The sequence below is a fragment of the Temnothorax nylanderi genome, unplaced genomic scaffold (genome assembly GCF_030848795.1).
Source record: "Temnothorax nylanderi isolate EJ_2023f unplaced genomic scaffold, tnyl_v1.0 TNYL_tig0142_pilon, whole genome shotgun sequence".
Classification (NCBI taxonomy): Eukaryota; Metazoa; Arthropoda; class Insecta; order Hymenoptera; family Formicidae; genus Temnothorax; species Temnothorax nylanderi.
The window spans coordinates 209,396-228,206 of NW_027249204.1; the positions used below are offsets into that span (position 1 = coordinate 209,396).

The window sequence follows — 18,811 nt, forward strand, 5'->3', positions numbered from 1 at the left end:
TTTGTTTATTGACATATATATAATAGAGAAATCGGTTTTTAACATGCGCATAGCATAAAGCTATATCCATAAACAAGCGATTTATAGTTTGATTTAAGTTACAAAAATACATTTATAATTATTTATTTGTATTATTTATATTCGGGGGAATTTTCAATGAGATAAAAGATTAATAGTTGCTGTGAAATTGTTAAGAAATAGCGGGGAACGATATTATTTCTTATGACTAGTTTCAAAATAATATATTTTTCTATTTAACATCTTAATATATAAAATCGCGGTTTAAAGTTAGAGAAAAATGTCATTGTTTACGATTATCGGTTTTTCTCTAAATAATCTATTTATCACAGACAATGACATTTCTTCAGTATCGTGAGATAAAGCTTAAATCACTCGTCAAAGATTATAAAAAGGACCTTGCAAAATTCGCTGTTTTTTAATTTCCGTCATTGATCTCGACGTTGGAAACGTTAGTATCGCTCTTTTCCGAGTGCAAGGAATTTATGTGTCTGTCTAAGTCTCTCCTTCTGACCAAGACTTTGTCGCATATATTGCACTTGTAAGGGCTGTCGTTTGTCGCGTGCAATCTCACGTGTTTGTTGAGATTACTGGGATCCCCGAATCTGTGCTGGCAAAAGTCGCATTTCAGAGGCTTGTAACCCGTATGCGTCCTAATGTGGATCCGCAGTCCGTACTTTCTCGAGTATATTTTATCACAAAAAATACATCTATAACCGGCACCGCATTTGCCCATGTCACTGGCAAGTGTTTCCACTTCCGCGGGATCCTTCTTCTTGGATTCCGCTTGCATGTTAGAATGCATGTCGTAGGGTATGAAACTACTCCTGTAGACATCTCGATGCATCAGGGCTTCGTAGGGCCTCAATGCCAAGTAGCGATTTCTCTCCATGTTCTTGATGGACGATTCGTAGGTCGATGTGCTCGGTAAGATCTCTGCCGGCGGGGATTTTACCGAGGAATACGGGGGTACCGGTGAGGGACCATTCGAGGACACGGACGATAATTGATTCGACGAGCACGGCGAATCGTTCCTCAACGAACGGGTGGTAGTGTCAATTGTTTGCACCGGGTACGCTGGAATACCGATCGGCAATGCTATCGGCCTGGAAACGGGCAAGGGTTTCAGCTCAAATGTGAAGCTTCTGCCTGCCTGACCAAAGGATAAATCCGTTCTCGGGGAATTAAGAATCTTATTCGCCAAAAGTATCCAAATGTAACTGTTGTCCATTCGGTTGCAATCCAACGCCAAATGCAGCTTCAGAGGATTTGGATAATTGAAACAGCTGTTGCAGTTATGGCACATGTAAACCTGACCTGCAATAATTAAATCAATCGTCTATTAATAAATGGTTCATTAATATTCAATTTTTAAATAATATGCGTTTATTAATTTACATTATTATCGTACATTAATGCAGTTTAGAATTATGTAAGTTATAATTATTGGAGTTTACTTTTTTTTGCGAATGTTATCATTTAATTTAATCATTAAAGTTGATCATTTCTGAGTACCGTACCGTGAGACCATTAAAATCTGTTTTGAATGAAAATTGAATTGAATTAGTGCCTATATAGCCATGAGATAGTAACCGGCAGAAATCACATTGCGTCAACACCCGCGAGGGCCATCGCAATGCTTTGTTTTAATTAGACAGTCGGATTCCCCTACTCTCTAAATTTCTTGGAGTGGGAATAGCGCCACTCCGGTGAGATTTCACTCTTTTGGAGTAAGATTTCACTCTTTTTGGAGTGAGATCTCACTCCAAAAGAGTGAAATCTCACCGGAGTGGCGCTATTCCCACTCCAAGAAATTTAGAGAGTAGTCCGTGCCAGTTCTGAGCTGAGCGTTGAATGGCGGCCGAAGAGGACGACCACGACGGCTCGCGCCGCCACGGAAGCCTCGCAGCAAGGAAGACTATGGACTTAGATTATCATTGTTTAATTCTGTTTGCTAGAGATAGTCTTGTAACTTAGTTTTTTAATAAAAATTAATGGTGAGATCTATGATAAATACAAGTTTAAATTAAAGACGTGCCATCACTAATTTACATTGATAGATTGATTATATGATATAGACTACAAAATTTTTATTGAAAAACATTTTTTTATTTTTTATTAACTAATTTAAAAATACTAAATAGTAGCGAAATGGTTCATTAATATTCAATTTTTTAATAATGTGTTATATTTGAAATGATTAGATTCTTGAAACAATATAGTAAGAAATCTGCTAATAAAAAAATCTTGTAATTAACTTTGTATTTTATGATATTTAATGGTCGCCAGAAAACTAGCGAAGGATTATAACTAGTATTGATGACATCATGCGGAAAAATTAGACCAGGAAAATTCTCTTCCAAGACTCTTACCTTGAATGTTGCAATTTATCGGTGTTAAAAATGGAATGTTTAACATTGTCGAAATACAATCGTCAAACCACATTAATAATGGTTCTCCTAATGCTATATCTTTTATTGCTTTCAACACGAGTCCGCCATTGCTAATCGTGAGCAGAACGTTGTAATTTTGGAAATCTGTCGCCAAGGTGATGATTTTCAGCCAACAAGATGGGCTTATAGAGCCATTGAGACAGTGAAGACGACCGCCAATGTCAATGATTTCAATGACACTCTAGAACATTAATATTCAATAGATTTTAAGTTAAAACTAAAAAACTAAAATTCTGTGAGATATTCTATCTTCTAACGTGCGCATTAAAATCACTTTATCACAAACGTCGGAAAAATTTTTTTAAAACGGAAACTCAAGACAGAGAAATTTAGTTCTTTAAATAAAATAATATAGAATTTGTACAAAAGTTTTTACACCACATACATGTTGAATGACTGATGTGTTTCCTTCGGGCAACGTATTGACGGGGATAATTTCCGTCGTGGAGTTTCCTTTAAGAAGTCCAGCGGCTCGAACGAACGGTCTGCTCATGAGGAAGTTGGGCCTTCCAATCATGGATAAATTGACATATCCTTGCGCTAAGTATTTTTGTACTTGGTATCTTTGAGATAAACTAGTTCTTTCTAGTTCTTCGCTTCTTCTTCTTGTTATCGCCTCGTATTCCGATACTATGGGATACATCACTTGCGCGTTCTTTAAAAGTTTCTGTAGGGCAGTTTTTTTGGAATTTGGATAGGTACTGGACACTTTGAAATTCTCCTCACAAACTCTGGTTCTTCATCGATCAGTCCTCTTTGTAAACTATGTTTTCAGAAAACGCGTCGGAACGTTGGTGATATTTTTCTGATTACAATAAATACATTCGATGAAATTGAAGTTGCACTATAACATTTCACAAAGTATTGCAGAACATTCGCGGATGTCGATTGTCACAGTGCCAAGTCTTTTCAAGGCGTACCTTGAATCGTTGTACACCGATCCGCATAGTCGCGGGTAAAGATATCAACTAAGATAGAGGTATATTTCATACATGCTTTAAATCTGTACTGGAGGTGGTGCCTGATTTTGGTCATTGGTTTAGCTGCATGTACTCTCCCCTCTACCCTTCTCCGTACGAGTAGATACGTATACGTAATTGTATTTAGGGCCGGTAGTAGACAGGCCCTTCGGTCGCTTGCGAATCGTGTCGTTGGTGCAACCGCGTGGAATGGGAGGAGCTAGCTGGTCGTAGGTTCGCTTTCGGGGATTTTCTGCCTGCTGTAGCAGGTGCTACTTTCTCGTCACGTGGTATTACAGACGCCTTGTACGTTGCTAATAAAGGAGCAACAATTAAAAATTGAGATATATATGTATACGTATATGTACATTTATTTATTAATAAAATTAATCTAAATACAGATTGCATTACATCTAGGTAAAATTTTTGTAAAAATAGTAACCAACGTATTGCGCGTCTTGATTTTAATTGCGTCGTGATTTTTCGTGTTATTGCAAAGTGTAGTGCAAAATATAGTTGTGATTTTGATGAAGACGCGTGCAATTCGCGGATCGGTAGGGTAGGACCAGGAGCAGACAGACCTTCCGTACTCTCGATAGGGCTATAAAAGCTTCATGTGAAAAAACATTGTTTGGCTCAGCTGCGGCCCACTACGCGTCTCCGTATTACCAATGCGAGGGATCGACCGAAAGGTGCATCTGAATCAACGGTTGATTAGGAAATTAAGTGGCTTATTCTTCCCGGTGGTCCATGCCATTGATCGCGTAGGCGCGATATCGTTCGGATTTGTCTAATCGTCCATCGATCTCGATGCACCCAGTACATTTCGGCGCTATCTTGCCAATGCGTGTCTCTCTCTCTTTTTTTATGTACGCAATAGATGATCTCGTAAAACGCTTTTCGCCGGACACGACGTACTTATCGTTTTAACGACAAGATTAATCGTCTATGTGATGAATTAGCTATGCACATCAATTGAATATTGATATATATAAATGCTAAAGCAATACATTTCGCATGACGTATATATTTTATTTCGGAAATCGATAAAAACGAATTTCACATATATACTGCACATACTTGACTTTGTATTTAATTGCTTAAATGTTTTGTAAACCGCTATCGACTTTAAATATGATCTCTCGCGAATACTATATTTCGCGAATTCTTATAAGATATGTTTTCGAAGCTATACGTAGCTCACCAGCCTGATTCGGGACCAGAAAAGGGGCATGGTTCCTTCAGGCCGCGAATCTCTTTCAATGAATGACGTGATTCATCCGCGTGTGTGGATGCAGGGAATGACACGAGTGTTCACAAGCCGCACCATCCCCTGCACCAACCCCTCCACGAATCGCTGGAAACTCGAGCACGAGTGTTTCACCATTCTATCGCGCCCTAAAATGTACGCGGCAAGTGTTTCAGTCCCTTGCACGATTCGTGAGTAGGAAGCAGAAGTATGAGAGATTCGGGGAACTTGTACAGGCCCTATTAAAGGTATAGCTATTTAAGAAAATACGCGGCGGGGAAGGGATATATATATATATATATATATATATATATACGTAACGGGGAAGTATGCAAAATTTACCTAATTTTCTGACTATGATATTTATCTGCTGAGATCTTCTCGTTAAACAATTATAATAATCAATATGGATATAAAATAATTTAGTAAATTAATTATAATTAGCTCTGCATGTAATAATTTTTTAAACAAATTATCGTACAGAATATTAACAATATTATACCTACTCACCTTTTTCGCAGTTTGCTGATAAATTTTGTTTGTTGCTCGCACTGCGGCGGAGGGTCGTTCCCTCTAGTCGTCTCTTTCTAAAATCAGGGTGCAATTCAGACAACCGCGGAGCCAGCAAGCGAGCAAGTGTTCCGCCGTGACCAATGGGTCCCTTGCACGCATGTGTGCGCTTCCCAATGCGATATTAATATCGCGATTATCATCTACGTATTATCGCCGCACCCTCCTGGGTGGGATGTTCAAAATAAGCCTATGCGGAAGCACCCCTCCGCGATCTTGTATTCGCGCACCAAGCCGTGTACCAAGCACCCGGTGTGACGATGCACGAGGAGACGCAAGTGCATTTTGGTCTTGCACAGGATACCGTTCAGTTCTAACTAAGAAATTCTTCCTTATATATTAAAAATAGAAAAACTTTATAGTGAAAGGAGAAACAATATTAATTTTTAAAAGTATTAATTTATAAATATAATATTTTGTACAGATGAGATATTTTTAATAATACATTAATGTCATACAATGTACAAATTCCTTGCATGTTATATTATTATTAGTACAGTTATTATGACGATATTAAATCTTATTCGATATGTACGCATTGTTATGTTTTTTCTTTCGTGAACAAGTGGGATTTAAAAAAAGATATTTTATAATATCGGTGATATTGCCGTGCACCATATATATTATGAACTTTCTATATTATATCATCATTAACGATAAGTATATTTTGCATACATTTAAAAGTGCGTATAGAGACACATGCATGCGAATCGTCGGTGATGAGAGATGCGCGTGGACTTGGAACCTTTTGCCACGGGGAGACGGAACCAATCTCATTGTTCTGTGTCCCTTTACTGAAATCCTGAGTTATGGTCGCCTTTGCGGGGAGGCAGTCATAAAGGTGATTCGTCTCGGTTCTGCAAGTGTCAAAAGTCTAACGCTGCCTCGAACGAGACGGTGGCTTATGTATTATTAATATTCGCTGCAAATTGTGCTGGCCAGACTGGTTTAGCTGGCGAGTTTTGTCGGATAAACTACAGCTATCTAAAGATTGCCAAAAATTATCTTCTAGAATTTTTTAATTTAATTTTATATTATTTTTTGTTTTATTTGAATTTATATCTATTTATTGTATTGCGAAAATATGTTGGAACAATTATTATAATAATAATTGTAAAATTGCTAACAATTATAACATTGTAATTATTTATTAATAATTAAATAATAAATTTTTGATAATTTTTGTGCAAAATTTTACATATAAAGAAAATTTTGTATTATATTTTAATAATCTAATCTAGATTAATTTAATCGATGTGCTTCGCAAATTTTTCTGCATTGCATTCCATGCCAGAAAAGTCAAAGTGCACTTCCGCTGTCCACGTGCCACGTCGACATATTGCTCGCGTCCCGCAGAAACGAGTGCCATGTAACACGACACGTGACCACCGAATACCCCACAGATATTCTCCATTCCGACCACGCGCCCCGCGTGGCAGTATTTAACCATTAGGAACTGTTTACTTGATTTTAAGAGTCAATCCAATTCACATGATTGTCCACGGGTAAATATTAAAATACGATAGTGTTTCGTTTTCACTCAAGCCAACAGCCCCAGAGCGGGAAGATATTTTTATAAAATATAAAATTACATAATATAATAAATTTTAAAGATTTTTTATCGTAAATAATTATTGTAAGAGCCGTAAAGTTAAATTTAAAAAAAAGTAAAAAATGTCTTGTTTAAAAAACTACGTTGATTTGTATTTTTACAGTAGTTCTTAAATTTGCACGTGTCGTATTCGCAACGAGAAAAAATCACGTGAAGATGCAGGTGACACGGGTCACATGGCAAAATAATGTCGGGGCCCTCGTGGCATACCAGTCCCGGTGCATTGGACATCTTTTACCCCTCTTCGTTTAGCGTGCGGTAGACCACCCCTTCTCCCTCTCTTTTAAAAACACGACTCACTTGGCACACAATTTTTGTGCATATAATGCACGGTACGAGAAAGCAGTTCCCCTTGCTTAATTTAATCCAATACAATATGTCCCCTTGTCTCACTCCGCTTCCACCCTTCACCCGCGAGGGTTTAGTTAAAGAGGGTGGGTGGCTTTTTAAAACTGTGCCGATCTCAATTCAGCGTGAAACCTCATCCCATTACGATCGGTCTAATCCTGATTGGAGCGGACAGGTTTTTTACTTTGGCGGTGTATCGGTGGCCTATGATCGTGTCTAGGGGGTGAATTTCAGAAATAATCTCTGTTCAATATTTGTCGTACCTTAGATAAACACAAAAATGCACTAATATTAATGATAAACACGTTTTAATAAATGTTATATTTTACGAATAAATACGTATGAGAAATACAAAATGTGTGTGTGTATTAATAGGATTAAACATACACATTTTTTCTTTCTGGAATAAATGCTTAATATATATTAATTTTGTTAACGTTGTAGCAAATTCTATTAGAAAATTTTATTAATTCTTATCGATGTAATTAATTTATGTGCATATGACATTTTAAATAACAAAGACTTCGATCAATACGAACGTTTCATATTGAAATCTCAGTTAGTTGAAATAATAGGCTAATTTTTCCTTTTCTTTCTTTCTCTGGAATTAGGCTTGAACCCTTTTTCCAACTTTATGGCGTTTCTTGCGATGTTGATGTCTATCTGTCTTTCCAGCTTTTTAATGGATTTCTGCCTGGTGGTCTTTTGAACTGTAGCTTTCTGTCCCTTGCCTTTACAATTCTATTGTTGTTCTATTCTTGATAGATGCTCATTCCAGGCTTCTCTTCTTTGTCTTATCTACCTGTCGACGATGTCCTGAATATCACAGATTTTTCCTCATTTGTACAATACGGACTATGCTTTTAATTTTGTATCGGCTCTAGTTTCGCTGCATAAGTCATTTGCATTAGTCATTATTGGTCAAACACAGGTTTCGTATATTCTGATCTTGGCCTCTCGTTTCACGTAGTTGTTTTGCTATATAAGGTCTTTTAAACATCCCGACATTCTTACCGTTTTGTTGTCTAATGGTGCTTGTCCACCTGCGAGTAAAAACTCTCGATAGTAGCTCTCGAGAGTGATTCTCGCACATGGACATACTCCTGAGAGTACCTAAAGGTACTCTCCATTTACGAAAATCACTCTCGAGAGCTACTCTCGAGAGTTTTTACTCGCAGGTGGACAAGCACCATAACTTTGGACCTCAGTTTTCTTGCTTTTTACTATGTTGTACCGGTTGTACGTAGCCGTCAGGTAGAATTCCCGTCGGTATCAATATTTCTTCTGTCAGTCTATTATTGACAAATATACGAGTCGTGTTAGAGTTCAAAGCTTCAATTACTTTGATATCCATAGGCATGTTCGCTCCTTTTAGTTTGTCAGCGATATCATAAAACTTAATTCTATCGAATGTTTCGGTCAGGTCTATGAGGCATATGAATGGTTTGTCGAATCTATTGATTCTCTATTAATTTATCTATTATCTGTCAGGTAATGAATATAGTGTCCGTGATCTATTTTTTTGGAAACCCTGTTGTTCTTACTCATGTATATCAGCTCCGAAAGAATGATTCCAATGATTCGGGTGAACAGTTTCATCACTGCACTGAGAAGAGTTATTCCTCTATAGTTTTCTAGCCGCTTTTTATCTTCTTTTTTGAATGTCTGTAATGTTCTTTCAGTCATTTGGGATAGTTTCGCTGTTTAGTATTTTCTGGAACAGCTTCGTCAATTGGGATTATAGTTCTTTCCCTCCATACTTCATCAGCTCGTTTTGTAGTTCATCAATCTCAGGTATCTTTCTATACTTTAAGGCTTTCGCAAGTTCTCCTACGAGGCTTGGATTGAACCGAGTAGTTGGCTCTGTGGGCGGTGTTGCTTTAGCTTGCTGGTTTAGCCTGACTAACGAGTGTAAAAACACATCCCGTTTTAGTGACATTGCATTTGTTATTTTCGACGTAGGAGAAATATTCTCAGCTGTGTTAGCTCTTCAATGTGGGTTAGGACGACAATCCACGACAGTCTGATTAATTGAGAATGGAAGCGAATTTTAAAACAACTGATTTGGGAGGGAGGGAGACACAAATTTTATCTTAAGATCGTGAATTATTATTAAAAAATAAAAATATCCTAATTTGGTAAACAGGAGTAATTTCTAATGTGAAAAATATTCGTTGTGCGTATGGAATGAATTTTTCTATATTTTTGTTTATTTAATATGTATACTTAAATTTTTAGATCTCTGGAATTACAAATTACTTTTTAGAATATAATCAGCTTCTTATTCTCATTCTTGAAAGCGTTGTGCAGCGTTTCCATGTTAATCTAAACTGCAAACAAATAAATGACGAATTATTATATGTGTATTACAAATAATACATTAATATTGTATAAGAAAAATATCTGTCTTCTACAAATGTCATAATACGTGTTACGTCACAGTACATATTAAGACCTCAGCAAAAGAAAAATCTTGTATAGTTTAGAAAGATTGATTTAAGATAAATTGATTTGGATAAAGCTTATCTTTAGCCTTGAATCTTTTCTATGACAGCGAGAGCGATTATATCGCGTTGATTTCGAGAATCGATAATTAATTTCTGATGGGCCTTTCTCGTTCTTTCGGCGGTTACTGTTTGCGATAGGGATTGCGAGCGCTGCGGTGACCTGTCAGAGGGTGCAAGCGAAGGAGATGGATTTGTTGCACAGCTGTGTATACTGCTTAATGTAGAAGGTACCGGGTTCGGATATTGCTTTGTGCTGGTTAAAGTAAATCCCGTTATCTAAAAGTTAACTATGGTTTGCCCATTTTCCGGCATCATTAATGTCTTTTAAACTGCACGACAGTGCAGTTATAGCGATAACAAAAATTACATATTTTATAATTACATATTGCAAAAAATTGCTACCGAACCATTACTAAATATTTATGATCCAATAATAATATGCATTTTCTACATCTCCGTTTACTCTTTCAGATTTTACTTTTATTTTTATTTTAATTTAATAGTTAAATAAAATTTTGCTGAGATTTTAATTTCGCAACTTGCCTGGTAAAATAAATTTTTAAATCTTTATGTCGCAAATATATACAGGATATCGTACCAAATTATTTATCACGCTAAACTGCGTGATGACTTTCCGTCGCGGGTGATTCGTAGTTCACAAAATCGCTATCAGTTTCACCTCCTTCCAAATTGTATACGTTTGCTAGTCTCTTGTTTCTTGAAATATCATATTCTTCACCAAGCTGCCTGTACGTCTGCGCGCGGTTTTCCAAGATTTCTCTAATAATTTCTGTGAAATGATCGTTATACATTTGTATATGTCTATTGCCTACAGAAAGCTATTAGATAAATCTCTTTTCTATTCCATATTTGGTTTTTTAAAAATAAAATTTGAAAAAGTACAGTTACGAATGCCTTCTAAAGATTCTTTACTTTAAGCTCAGTCTTACCCATCAACAATTCTCTGCTTTCAATCATATTACCCATTTCTTTTTTTACTTCTTTCATTAACCACGGCATGAAACCTTCTTCGACGTCTGGAAATATATGCGCGATACATTATCGTCCAAATAAATAGCAAGACAATTAAGAGGGAGGGAGGAAATGAACACAAATTCAATAGAAATAGAATCGATAAATATAGATAGAAATTAAAGAGCCTTTACAATTATTAAATTTGAGAAAAATCGTGTTTTTTGCGAGCTCACGAACCAGCCTTGATCTCGTCCAGTAAGTAGCCAGACATCTTCAGACCCTCTAGAACCGCGGGCAAAAGTTCGGCGATGTATCCTGTTAACAATACCGCAGCCGCGACTCGTTCCTCGGTCTCCTGCTGAGCCTTCACCGCCTCTTCGTGTTGTTTCAGGCGTTGATCCTGCGGGTTGAAAACGAATTTACTTTATTATATTTTACACACTTTCTTGCTCTCTATTTATGATAATGTAAAGAAAGTAAATGAAGGATTTAAAGGATTGGAGTGCCGAAATATTAAAAGATCAAAATAGAAAAAGTCGATACCTTCTCTTCTCTACGTCTCCTCTCCTCTTCCGCCAGTCGTTGCTCTTCAGCTTTTTCAGCCATGCGCAATTCGAGGAATCTTCTCTGCTGCTCCTTAAGAGCAGCGATTTCCTCCTCTTCCAGAACCTCGATTAGAGCTTGTTCGATAGTCTTGCCTACCAACACCTCCAAAATCGGTTGAACTTCCGTGTCGTAATCGAAGAGCTGGAAATATCGCGATGCAAAAAATTTGCTCTAACAGATCGATCTGACTATAATAAAACATCACTATTGTAATAAAATATTGAGAGCACGTACTTCCCCGGGTTCGATTTGAGTGCACACATCCCGACCAACTTTGCCTGGATAATAGCTCGGCAGTACTGGTTTTTCCAAGAAATAATCGGTTTGTGTGGCTACCTCGGATTCGTCCGGTTTCTCTGTTAGCTTGAATATACATTTAAAAATTTGATATATGCTTTAGCTTGCCTTAATGCAAAGTAACAATTTATCAATAAAGAAATATAAATGAAGACTTCAATTAACCTCCTCGAGAAAAATCTCAGTTTGCACCGGTTCGTGTTTTCTTCCAGGAACCGGAGGAGGCGAACCCGTCCTGCAGACGGCTCTGCAAGCTTGCAATTGAGCACGTTTTCTCGCCAAATGTCTTCGTCTCGCTTCCGCTTGCCTCGCTGCTATCGATTGTTCTCCATCGATCTAGATAAATACGAATTTCACGAAAAAAAAATACGGACCTTTTTTTTTCGAAAAATTAGTGAGGTACTTACGAGAGTAGGAACGGAAGCGATTGTGCTTCCGCGAGCCACTCGGCGATCAAACATAATATTCCCGAAAGGAACCGATTGATCGCTGCAAAATAACGTTGTATTTGTAGTAAAACTCAATTCTTAATGGTAACATTAAACAAATTAAAAAAAAACTCAGCTGAACATGCTGAGAAATAATTATTATGAAACGGCCATCTCTTAGGCAAGCATCGACAAACTTTACAAAATAATGAATTTTTAAAAATTGTATATGTCACAGTAAAAGCGTGAAATCAGTAAATGTATACACTTACTAGTCAATGTATGCATTTACTAGTCAATGTACACATTTACTAAAAGTTTTATATTTTAAATTTATATTTTAATAAGCAAATTTTAATAAGCTTTAATAAGCAATATCATTATCACACTGATACAAATTGGGTTGGGTTAGATTAGTTTTTTGGGGTGTAGGAGCGCAGCCCCCAATTTTAATTCAATTACGTAAGAAAATCTCAAACTAACTCATCGACTATTATCGAAAAACATATACATATATACAGCTCTTATATATATATATACTCTCTAAATCTGAATCAGTGAATAGTCACTGATATCAGTGATTAGTCACTGATTCAGCAGTACTATTCACTGATTCAGATTTAGAGAGATACAAAATAAAATAATTATAATTATATATATATATATATATATATATAATTATAATTATTTAATATGATATATATTAAAATAGAGATTATACGTGTCGCTACGCAGCAAATTATAATATAGAAAAGAAATAATTTAAATAATCCATTATTAAAGATTATATTCGAGATATATCTATCTACTAGCACTTAATGAAGCATGCGTTTCAATCGCATAGTAACAAAACATCACGATGATGGTGTCTACGACCCTGCTGCACGCTAATGGTTTCGATAACAATCACGACAGTCTCTATCGTGAACGCAATAAAACGTTTACAACCTATTTTCATGTGCTGAACCCATCTACTCATATTCAAAGAAGATTTTTGAAGATTCAAGATTGAATTTTTATATTTGATTAGAAGAAAATAATAAAATTACTAAAGAGTAGAATAGTCTTGTATTATATCCGATTATATTTATTAATTCAGAGTAGTTGGTTATGAAAACCTTGTTAATAATAGAAGAAGAGTAAAAATTAACCCTCTGTCCACTTGTTTAGCTACCTATCTTTTTTTATACTGGTCTTTTCAATTTTTTTTTATTTACTCGCACAGTAAGCAACTGGAGAAACAAAATGACTAGTCACATAGTAGAATGAAGAGCTAAGATTCACACAACAGTTTCAATTACATAATTTAAAATATATGCGTGAAGTTTGAGTTTAGTGGACCCCAATGTGAGGTTCTAGGGTTAATATTATTGGTTGAGAACAGTTGTTTCACGTCGTACGCGATTTTCGTTCAAGAATGTGGTGCACCAGAAGCGACGACAGAGAGAAACTCGAACGTGACCACAAGCGCACGAGAATAAATCGTCGGGCCGACGAGAAGAAAAAAAAGCGGGGAAAAAGCAGCTGCTATCAACTAAAAGACCAGTGATAAGTGTGGTATCACTTGTAAGGTTATTTTTGTTACCCGCGGAGGCTCGGCAGCATATTCATCATGCCCTCGATCGGTTCCAACTTTTTTGGTAAAGCTCGCGGCGTCTGCGGGAATCTGCTAGAAAAACAATTCCCGCTCTTCTTACACACCCTTTTTCTCTACTCTCGGAATGCCTCTCACATTATCTTTATTCATGCGCTTCAATTGAATTTTTTATCTTCATTCACGCGCTTTAATTGAATTCATAATCGCATTTTGCCTTTTGGGACAGAGACACCTTTCACGCTTTTAAATTTGAGACGCGTGCCGGCGATAAGCTCTTCCCGCTAGCCTCTTTTAGTAGACCGATTGATTACATTTCTGCAATATCTATCTCATTTCGTAAATATTTAATTTTTGATGAGAACGATGCAAAATTAAAGTAAGATACATATATTGCAATTTGCATCCACGAAAATGTTCTTTGGGAAAATTTGTATCGTCGCTCTGAACGAAAGAAATAGAAACAGGGGCGGATTACTTTTTGTGATTTGAGATAAATAATTTTTAAATGCTCTTTAAGAATATAATTAAGTTAGAAGATATTAAAAAGGTAATAGTCCTATTCTATGTAATACAAATTTTAAAAAATCGACAAATGTTCTTATTGATTTAATAAAATAAAAGTGTTTTGCGCTTTTCTGAAACATCGTGGCAGCTCTCTCTCTCTTTCTCTCTCTATAAATCCGCTCTTGATTTTAAGACAACAATCACGACACCGACATGCCAATTAAACGGTGTTTACGAAGGCAGCTATATACTATGTCACCTCAGCGTCACTTACGCTGGCTCGCTCCTCTTGAACCTCCTCGCCTGCTCGTTCAAGGTCGAGGCGGTGGCGATAGTAGTGGCGTTCATCATACCGAGGGAAAAGTCTACGGTGGCCTTTAGGGCGGCTGGACATCGGGCATTGTGGCTATTGTGACGTACCTCCGGCCTCTTGCCTCCGACTAGCGATATCAGTGGTTTGAATCTGCTCTTCAGAGGACATCCGTCCGCCGCCTCCTCCTCATTTTTGCTGGGCGCGATGCCGAGCAAGGCCGCCACTTCCGGCGGCGGCATTAGAAATTCCCCCGTCTTCACGGTCGTGATGAACGGCTTCTTCTGGATCGATTTCTTGGGCGACTTGCGGCCTTGCTCCGCCTCGGCTTGCTCTTGGATCTTTTTCAGTTTCGCGTTCAGCACCTCATTGAAATCCTCCGTTGATAAGACGATGCTGGGCTTAGTCGTAAACGGTCTCTCTTCAGCTAATTCTAAGCTATCTTGACTTTTACTCTGATGCTTTTTCTTCAGAGGATTAACTTGATGCGATTGTAGACTAGCCAAGACCAGATGTTCATTGGACTTGCTGATGCGTCTGCGATTACAAAGATTATTCTTCATCGCGTTCTTCATGTTCCTCAAGTTGGTGAGTTGCGACGCATTTATCTCATCGTCCTCGTTGACGTGTAAGAGCGGCAGACTCGGGTCCAGGCCATCCTTCTGTAAGATCGTGAAGGCCGGCGGGTCCTTCGTCTCATAATCGAAAGACTCCGCATCCGTCGACGGTGCCAGAGTCGAAATACCGGCCGGCATCCTTCCGATTCCTTCAGACGCCCGATTTTGCGGCGGACATGGTGAATCGATCGAAGAGGATTAAAATCGCGCGTCGTGTTTAACTTTTCAAGCGCTCCCCTTCAAAAGTTTGAAGATTACATTTTCATTATGCGTTTATATTGTGTAGAGGAAGGTAATTGTGCCTCGAAAATCTCAGAAGCTATTATCTCAGAGCTCAGAGTCTATTGATCGCTCATTGTTTGTCTGTACTTTCGCGAAGTGAGAACATATGATACATAGTTGCTGAAACGTGATCGTGGCGCTCGCAATTATTTCTTTAATTATTCACCGATGAAGTCACGAGAGGTGTAGCTATAAGCAAGTTTATCTAATTGAACAGCAATTTGCGAGAGTTAACGGTGAGAAGTCATGGTAAGAAGAAATATTTTTATTAATCCTGATAAAAATAATAAGATATGAAGATTTTTGCAAATTTTGTGAAAAACGTAATAAGATCTGGTGAGCTATTTGCATACATGTATATTATTTAGATAACAACTCGTTCGAAAACATTTTTATTATTATCAGGTCAATTTTTGGACGCATATTATTTTAAAGTTTTGAAGTTACAACCAAGAAAGTATCATAATCGCGTTTTCGTGTTACAAATAAACGCAGAAATTGTGTTCGCGTGTTTATAATATCGAAGTTAGAGCTCTTTGAAATTATATCGACTTCAATCCCTCTTACAATCGCTTCACATCAATACGTACTGTGCAAAACTGACGCCAAACCGGCGGTTTTGCTGGCCGCGGAAGATCGAGGAAAAACGTCGTGATCGTTCGCCGAGTGTAGCCGCGGCATTACTGACTGGCTCGGGGGAGTTCAGAGACTGGACAATGTCCTTAGAATCGACCGATATAGACCGCATAGGCCAAGTTGCACGTATATCTTCACCCCGCGACCGGCCACTCAATAACGCTGACCACTGCGAACGTTGCGCATGCTTAAGTCCACCGACAAAGGGTGGAATATTGTCGGGGTTTTACCTGCCTAGGGAACCTACCCGGGAACTTCCAACCCTGGCAACACTTCAAGGTGAAACCGCACTTTTGATCACGTCGCGTCGGCCTGTCGCGAAAACACGACACTCATGTTCTAGATACAGACATGCGATATTCTTTATTCCTCCGTTCTTCTTTTTTCTTTTATTATAAAATAAAAAATATATATATGTATGTTTTTTTACTGCATCTAAAAGATTGCAGTTGCTCGGGTAACCTTGGCGTCGAGGTTTCTTATTCTTCGAGAAGGTATATAATGCTAGTTGCTTTGGTTTGTAGGGGTAGCTATTTACTAATGCAAGTGTGTACATGTGTGCGCGCGATAGACGTAGGTAGGAAAATGAATTATGAGATGAGTAAGGCATTTTGTTGCCACACGACTTATGCAAATAACGTACATAAAAATTTAGATTCAGAATATAATCAGACATAATATGAATATGAAACATATATTCTGTAATAACGTGTGTAATAACACTTTTTACAATAATATATTTTAAATTATAGTAAATTATAACTTTGTCATATATTGTATTACTTTCAGTCTTTTTGAAGAATTTTAATTAAACAACTCCATTGTATTTCTTATATCATATGTATCGCAATCGCATTTATCGCTGCGATAAGCAGTATGGTTTCGTGGTGCTCGAAAATATATTCCATCCAACGTTTACCTATTACGCTTATTAATCTAACTGTAAAATCTCAGCAAACGAAGTAGTGGGCTGAAGTAGCTTATTCTTCAAAAAGATTCTATAAAAATTGTTTGTATAATGAATTCTGCACGAGTGAATTTGTGTAATCGCCTGATTGGTCAACCTATACCCGAATAATGCCGGAAATAGTGACCTACATGAGTGAATTCGTGTAGAATTCGTACAAACAATTTTAGACATAATTCTCGCACAATCACAGATTGCATAATGCCAATACATCTTACAAATTCTATCGTAAAATATAACAGATAATACGGAAAAATTATTTGCGGTGTATTAATATATTATTATTAAAAAATTTTTGACATATCTCAAGAAAGTATTGATCTAAATTGAAATCTAAAAATAACAAGTGACATTTAACATGTAGAAATTTATGTCCAAGTTCGCTCGAAGTTCGTAGAAGGTGTTATAATGGGATAGTTTTTCTCGTCCTTGCATGAGCGCGTAATCGCCTGATTGGTCAACCTATACTCGAATAATATCGGAAATAGTGACCTACGGCTGTTTACGATCGTCGGTAGTAGCTTACGGTATTAAAACGTTATCTCGTTCCATCAATTTCTTAGATAAACCACCAGTCTATTTTTCATATAATTCTGACAAGAAAGATTTATTCCGTGTTGACTGTGTCAGGTAAATAAAAAATTTGTTTGTTAATCTTTTTATTTAGAAGAAGTTAAATTGTAGTTCGATGAAAGCTGTAATTTTTTTTTGTATTTCGTATTAATGTTAATACACTGCAGAAATCCTTGAAGAAGTTTCTCTTTGGTTTCTCGCGTTTTGCGTGAAACGTCGCGTGCGATTATGTGTTTAGGGCGCCGATATTCGTCATTAGAAAATCAATAAAATAAGTAGGACACTCATGTACATATATGAATTTATACGGTTTTTTTTTAATTTTTCTAATCCATCCGAATAAATTAGGAAAATAATTTTATTTAATATTACAATTTCTTTAATAACACATGGTATATAATATATGTATGTATGTATATGTATGTGTACATATATATAGATACATACCCTATTTATCTCTTAATTATTTTATAAAGGGAATTGACATTCTCTCGTTCAAAATGAAGCTTAAAGCTTAAAGCTGTCTTGCTTTAAGCTGCAAGACAGCTTTATGTAAGAGATTATTATTATTAATTCATGATTGAATGTCTCGTCTGTATATAAAGCATGCGTTTCTTTATCCTAATCAATATGACTTGCTGGATATTTATTATGTAACATGCAAATGGCTTTATGCTAAATATAGTGCGCGATGAACAGCCAGAAAAACGTTATTTCAGATAATACTATTGCACTTTTATTTTACAGAACGGTACAAATGGGTTGCTTTTGAGTTCTTTATGATGAACTATATCATATTCAACGATATCTTAATTTGTTATATTGAATTATGCTAGAATAATAGTCGTGTAATTTTGTTCAATTTAATATTTTTTCAGTTGATAGTGATATTATTTAATAACAAATTGGTTGATAATTAATTATATTTAGGATTAAATGCACATGATAAATCTTAATTCCGAAAGTTTTACGAAATTTAAAATTTTGCACAAAAGCAAATCCTATCCTGGCTTTCATTAAAAATTTTCGTTGAATTTGTTAATAAGAAAAGTTATTTTAAGTTCTCAATCTGTCACGAAAGAGGCGTTTCTATTTCTAAGCTGTACAGCATAAATATTTTCTTTTGATAGAAGTAGAAATCGCGTGAAGCGAATACATAGCATCACACATTTTGTATTCTTCCGTGTACGATAGTCAACGATAAAATCAACCGCTGCGGTCATTCCCTTTGTCGTCTATAAGCATAATCTATAGACTAAATGCCTGCTGCATTATCTATGTGCTGTGTTTTTCCAGTTATTGA

The 18,811-nt window shown here is 36.7% G+C and overlaps 2 protein-coding genes across 5 annotated transcripts; both read right to left on the reverse strand.

Moving 5' to 3' along the window:
• Nucleotides 1-207: 207 nt before the first annotated feature.
• Prdm13 (PR/SET domain 13) lies at nucleotides 208-3,114 on the reverse strand. Its single transcript, XM_071714581.1, has 3 exons — nucleotides 2,857-3,114; nucleotides 2,391-2,652; nucleotides 208-1,335 (listed from the first exon to the last, which is right to left on the reverse strand). Exons 1-3 carry the CDS (start codon nucleotides 3,112-3,114, stop codon nucleotides 437-439), a joined length of 1,419 nt encoding a protein of 472 aa, XP_071570682.1. The 3' UTR covers nucleotides 208-436.
• A 6,283-nt stretch (nucleotides 3,115-9,397) lies between these two features.
• On the reverse strand, nucleotides 9,398-16,060 carry Rsph3 (Radial spoke head protein 3). Of its 4 annotated transcripts, none has more exons than XM_071714570.1 (11): nucleotides 15,923-16,060; nucleotides 14,398-15,287; nucleotides 13,608-13,688; nucleotides 12,002-12,083; nucleotides 11,760-11,930; nucleotides 11,532-11,660; nucleotides 11,235-11,438; nucleotides 10,929-11,091; nucleotides 10,667-10,753; nucleotides 10,315-10,506; nucleotides 9,398-9,539 (listed from the first exon to the last, which is right to left on the reverse strand). In XM_071714570.1, the coding sequence occupies exons 2-10, from the start codon at nucleotides 15,186-15,188 to the stop codon at nucleotides 10,331-10,333; spliced, it is 1,884 nt and encodes a 627-aa protein (XP_071570671.1). In that variant the 5' UTR covers nucleotides 15,189-15,287; nucleotides 15,923-16,060; the 3' UTR covers nucleotides 9,398-9,539; nucleotides 10,315-10,330. The 4 variants fall into 4 exon arrangements, with proteins under 4 accessions (XP_071570671.1, XP_071570669.1, XP_071570668.1 ...); XM_071714568.1 differs by having other exon boundaries at nucleotides 9,398-9,534; nucleotides 13,608-13,691; XM_071714567.1 differs by having other exon boundaries at nucleotides 13,608-13,691.
• Nucleotides 16,061-18,811: the final 2,751 nt, after the last annotated feature.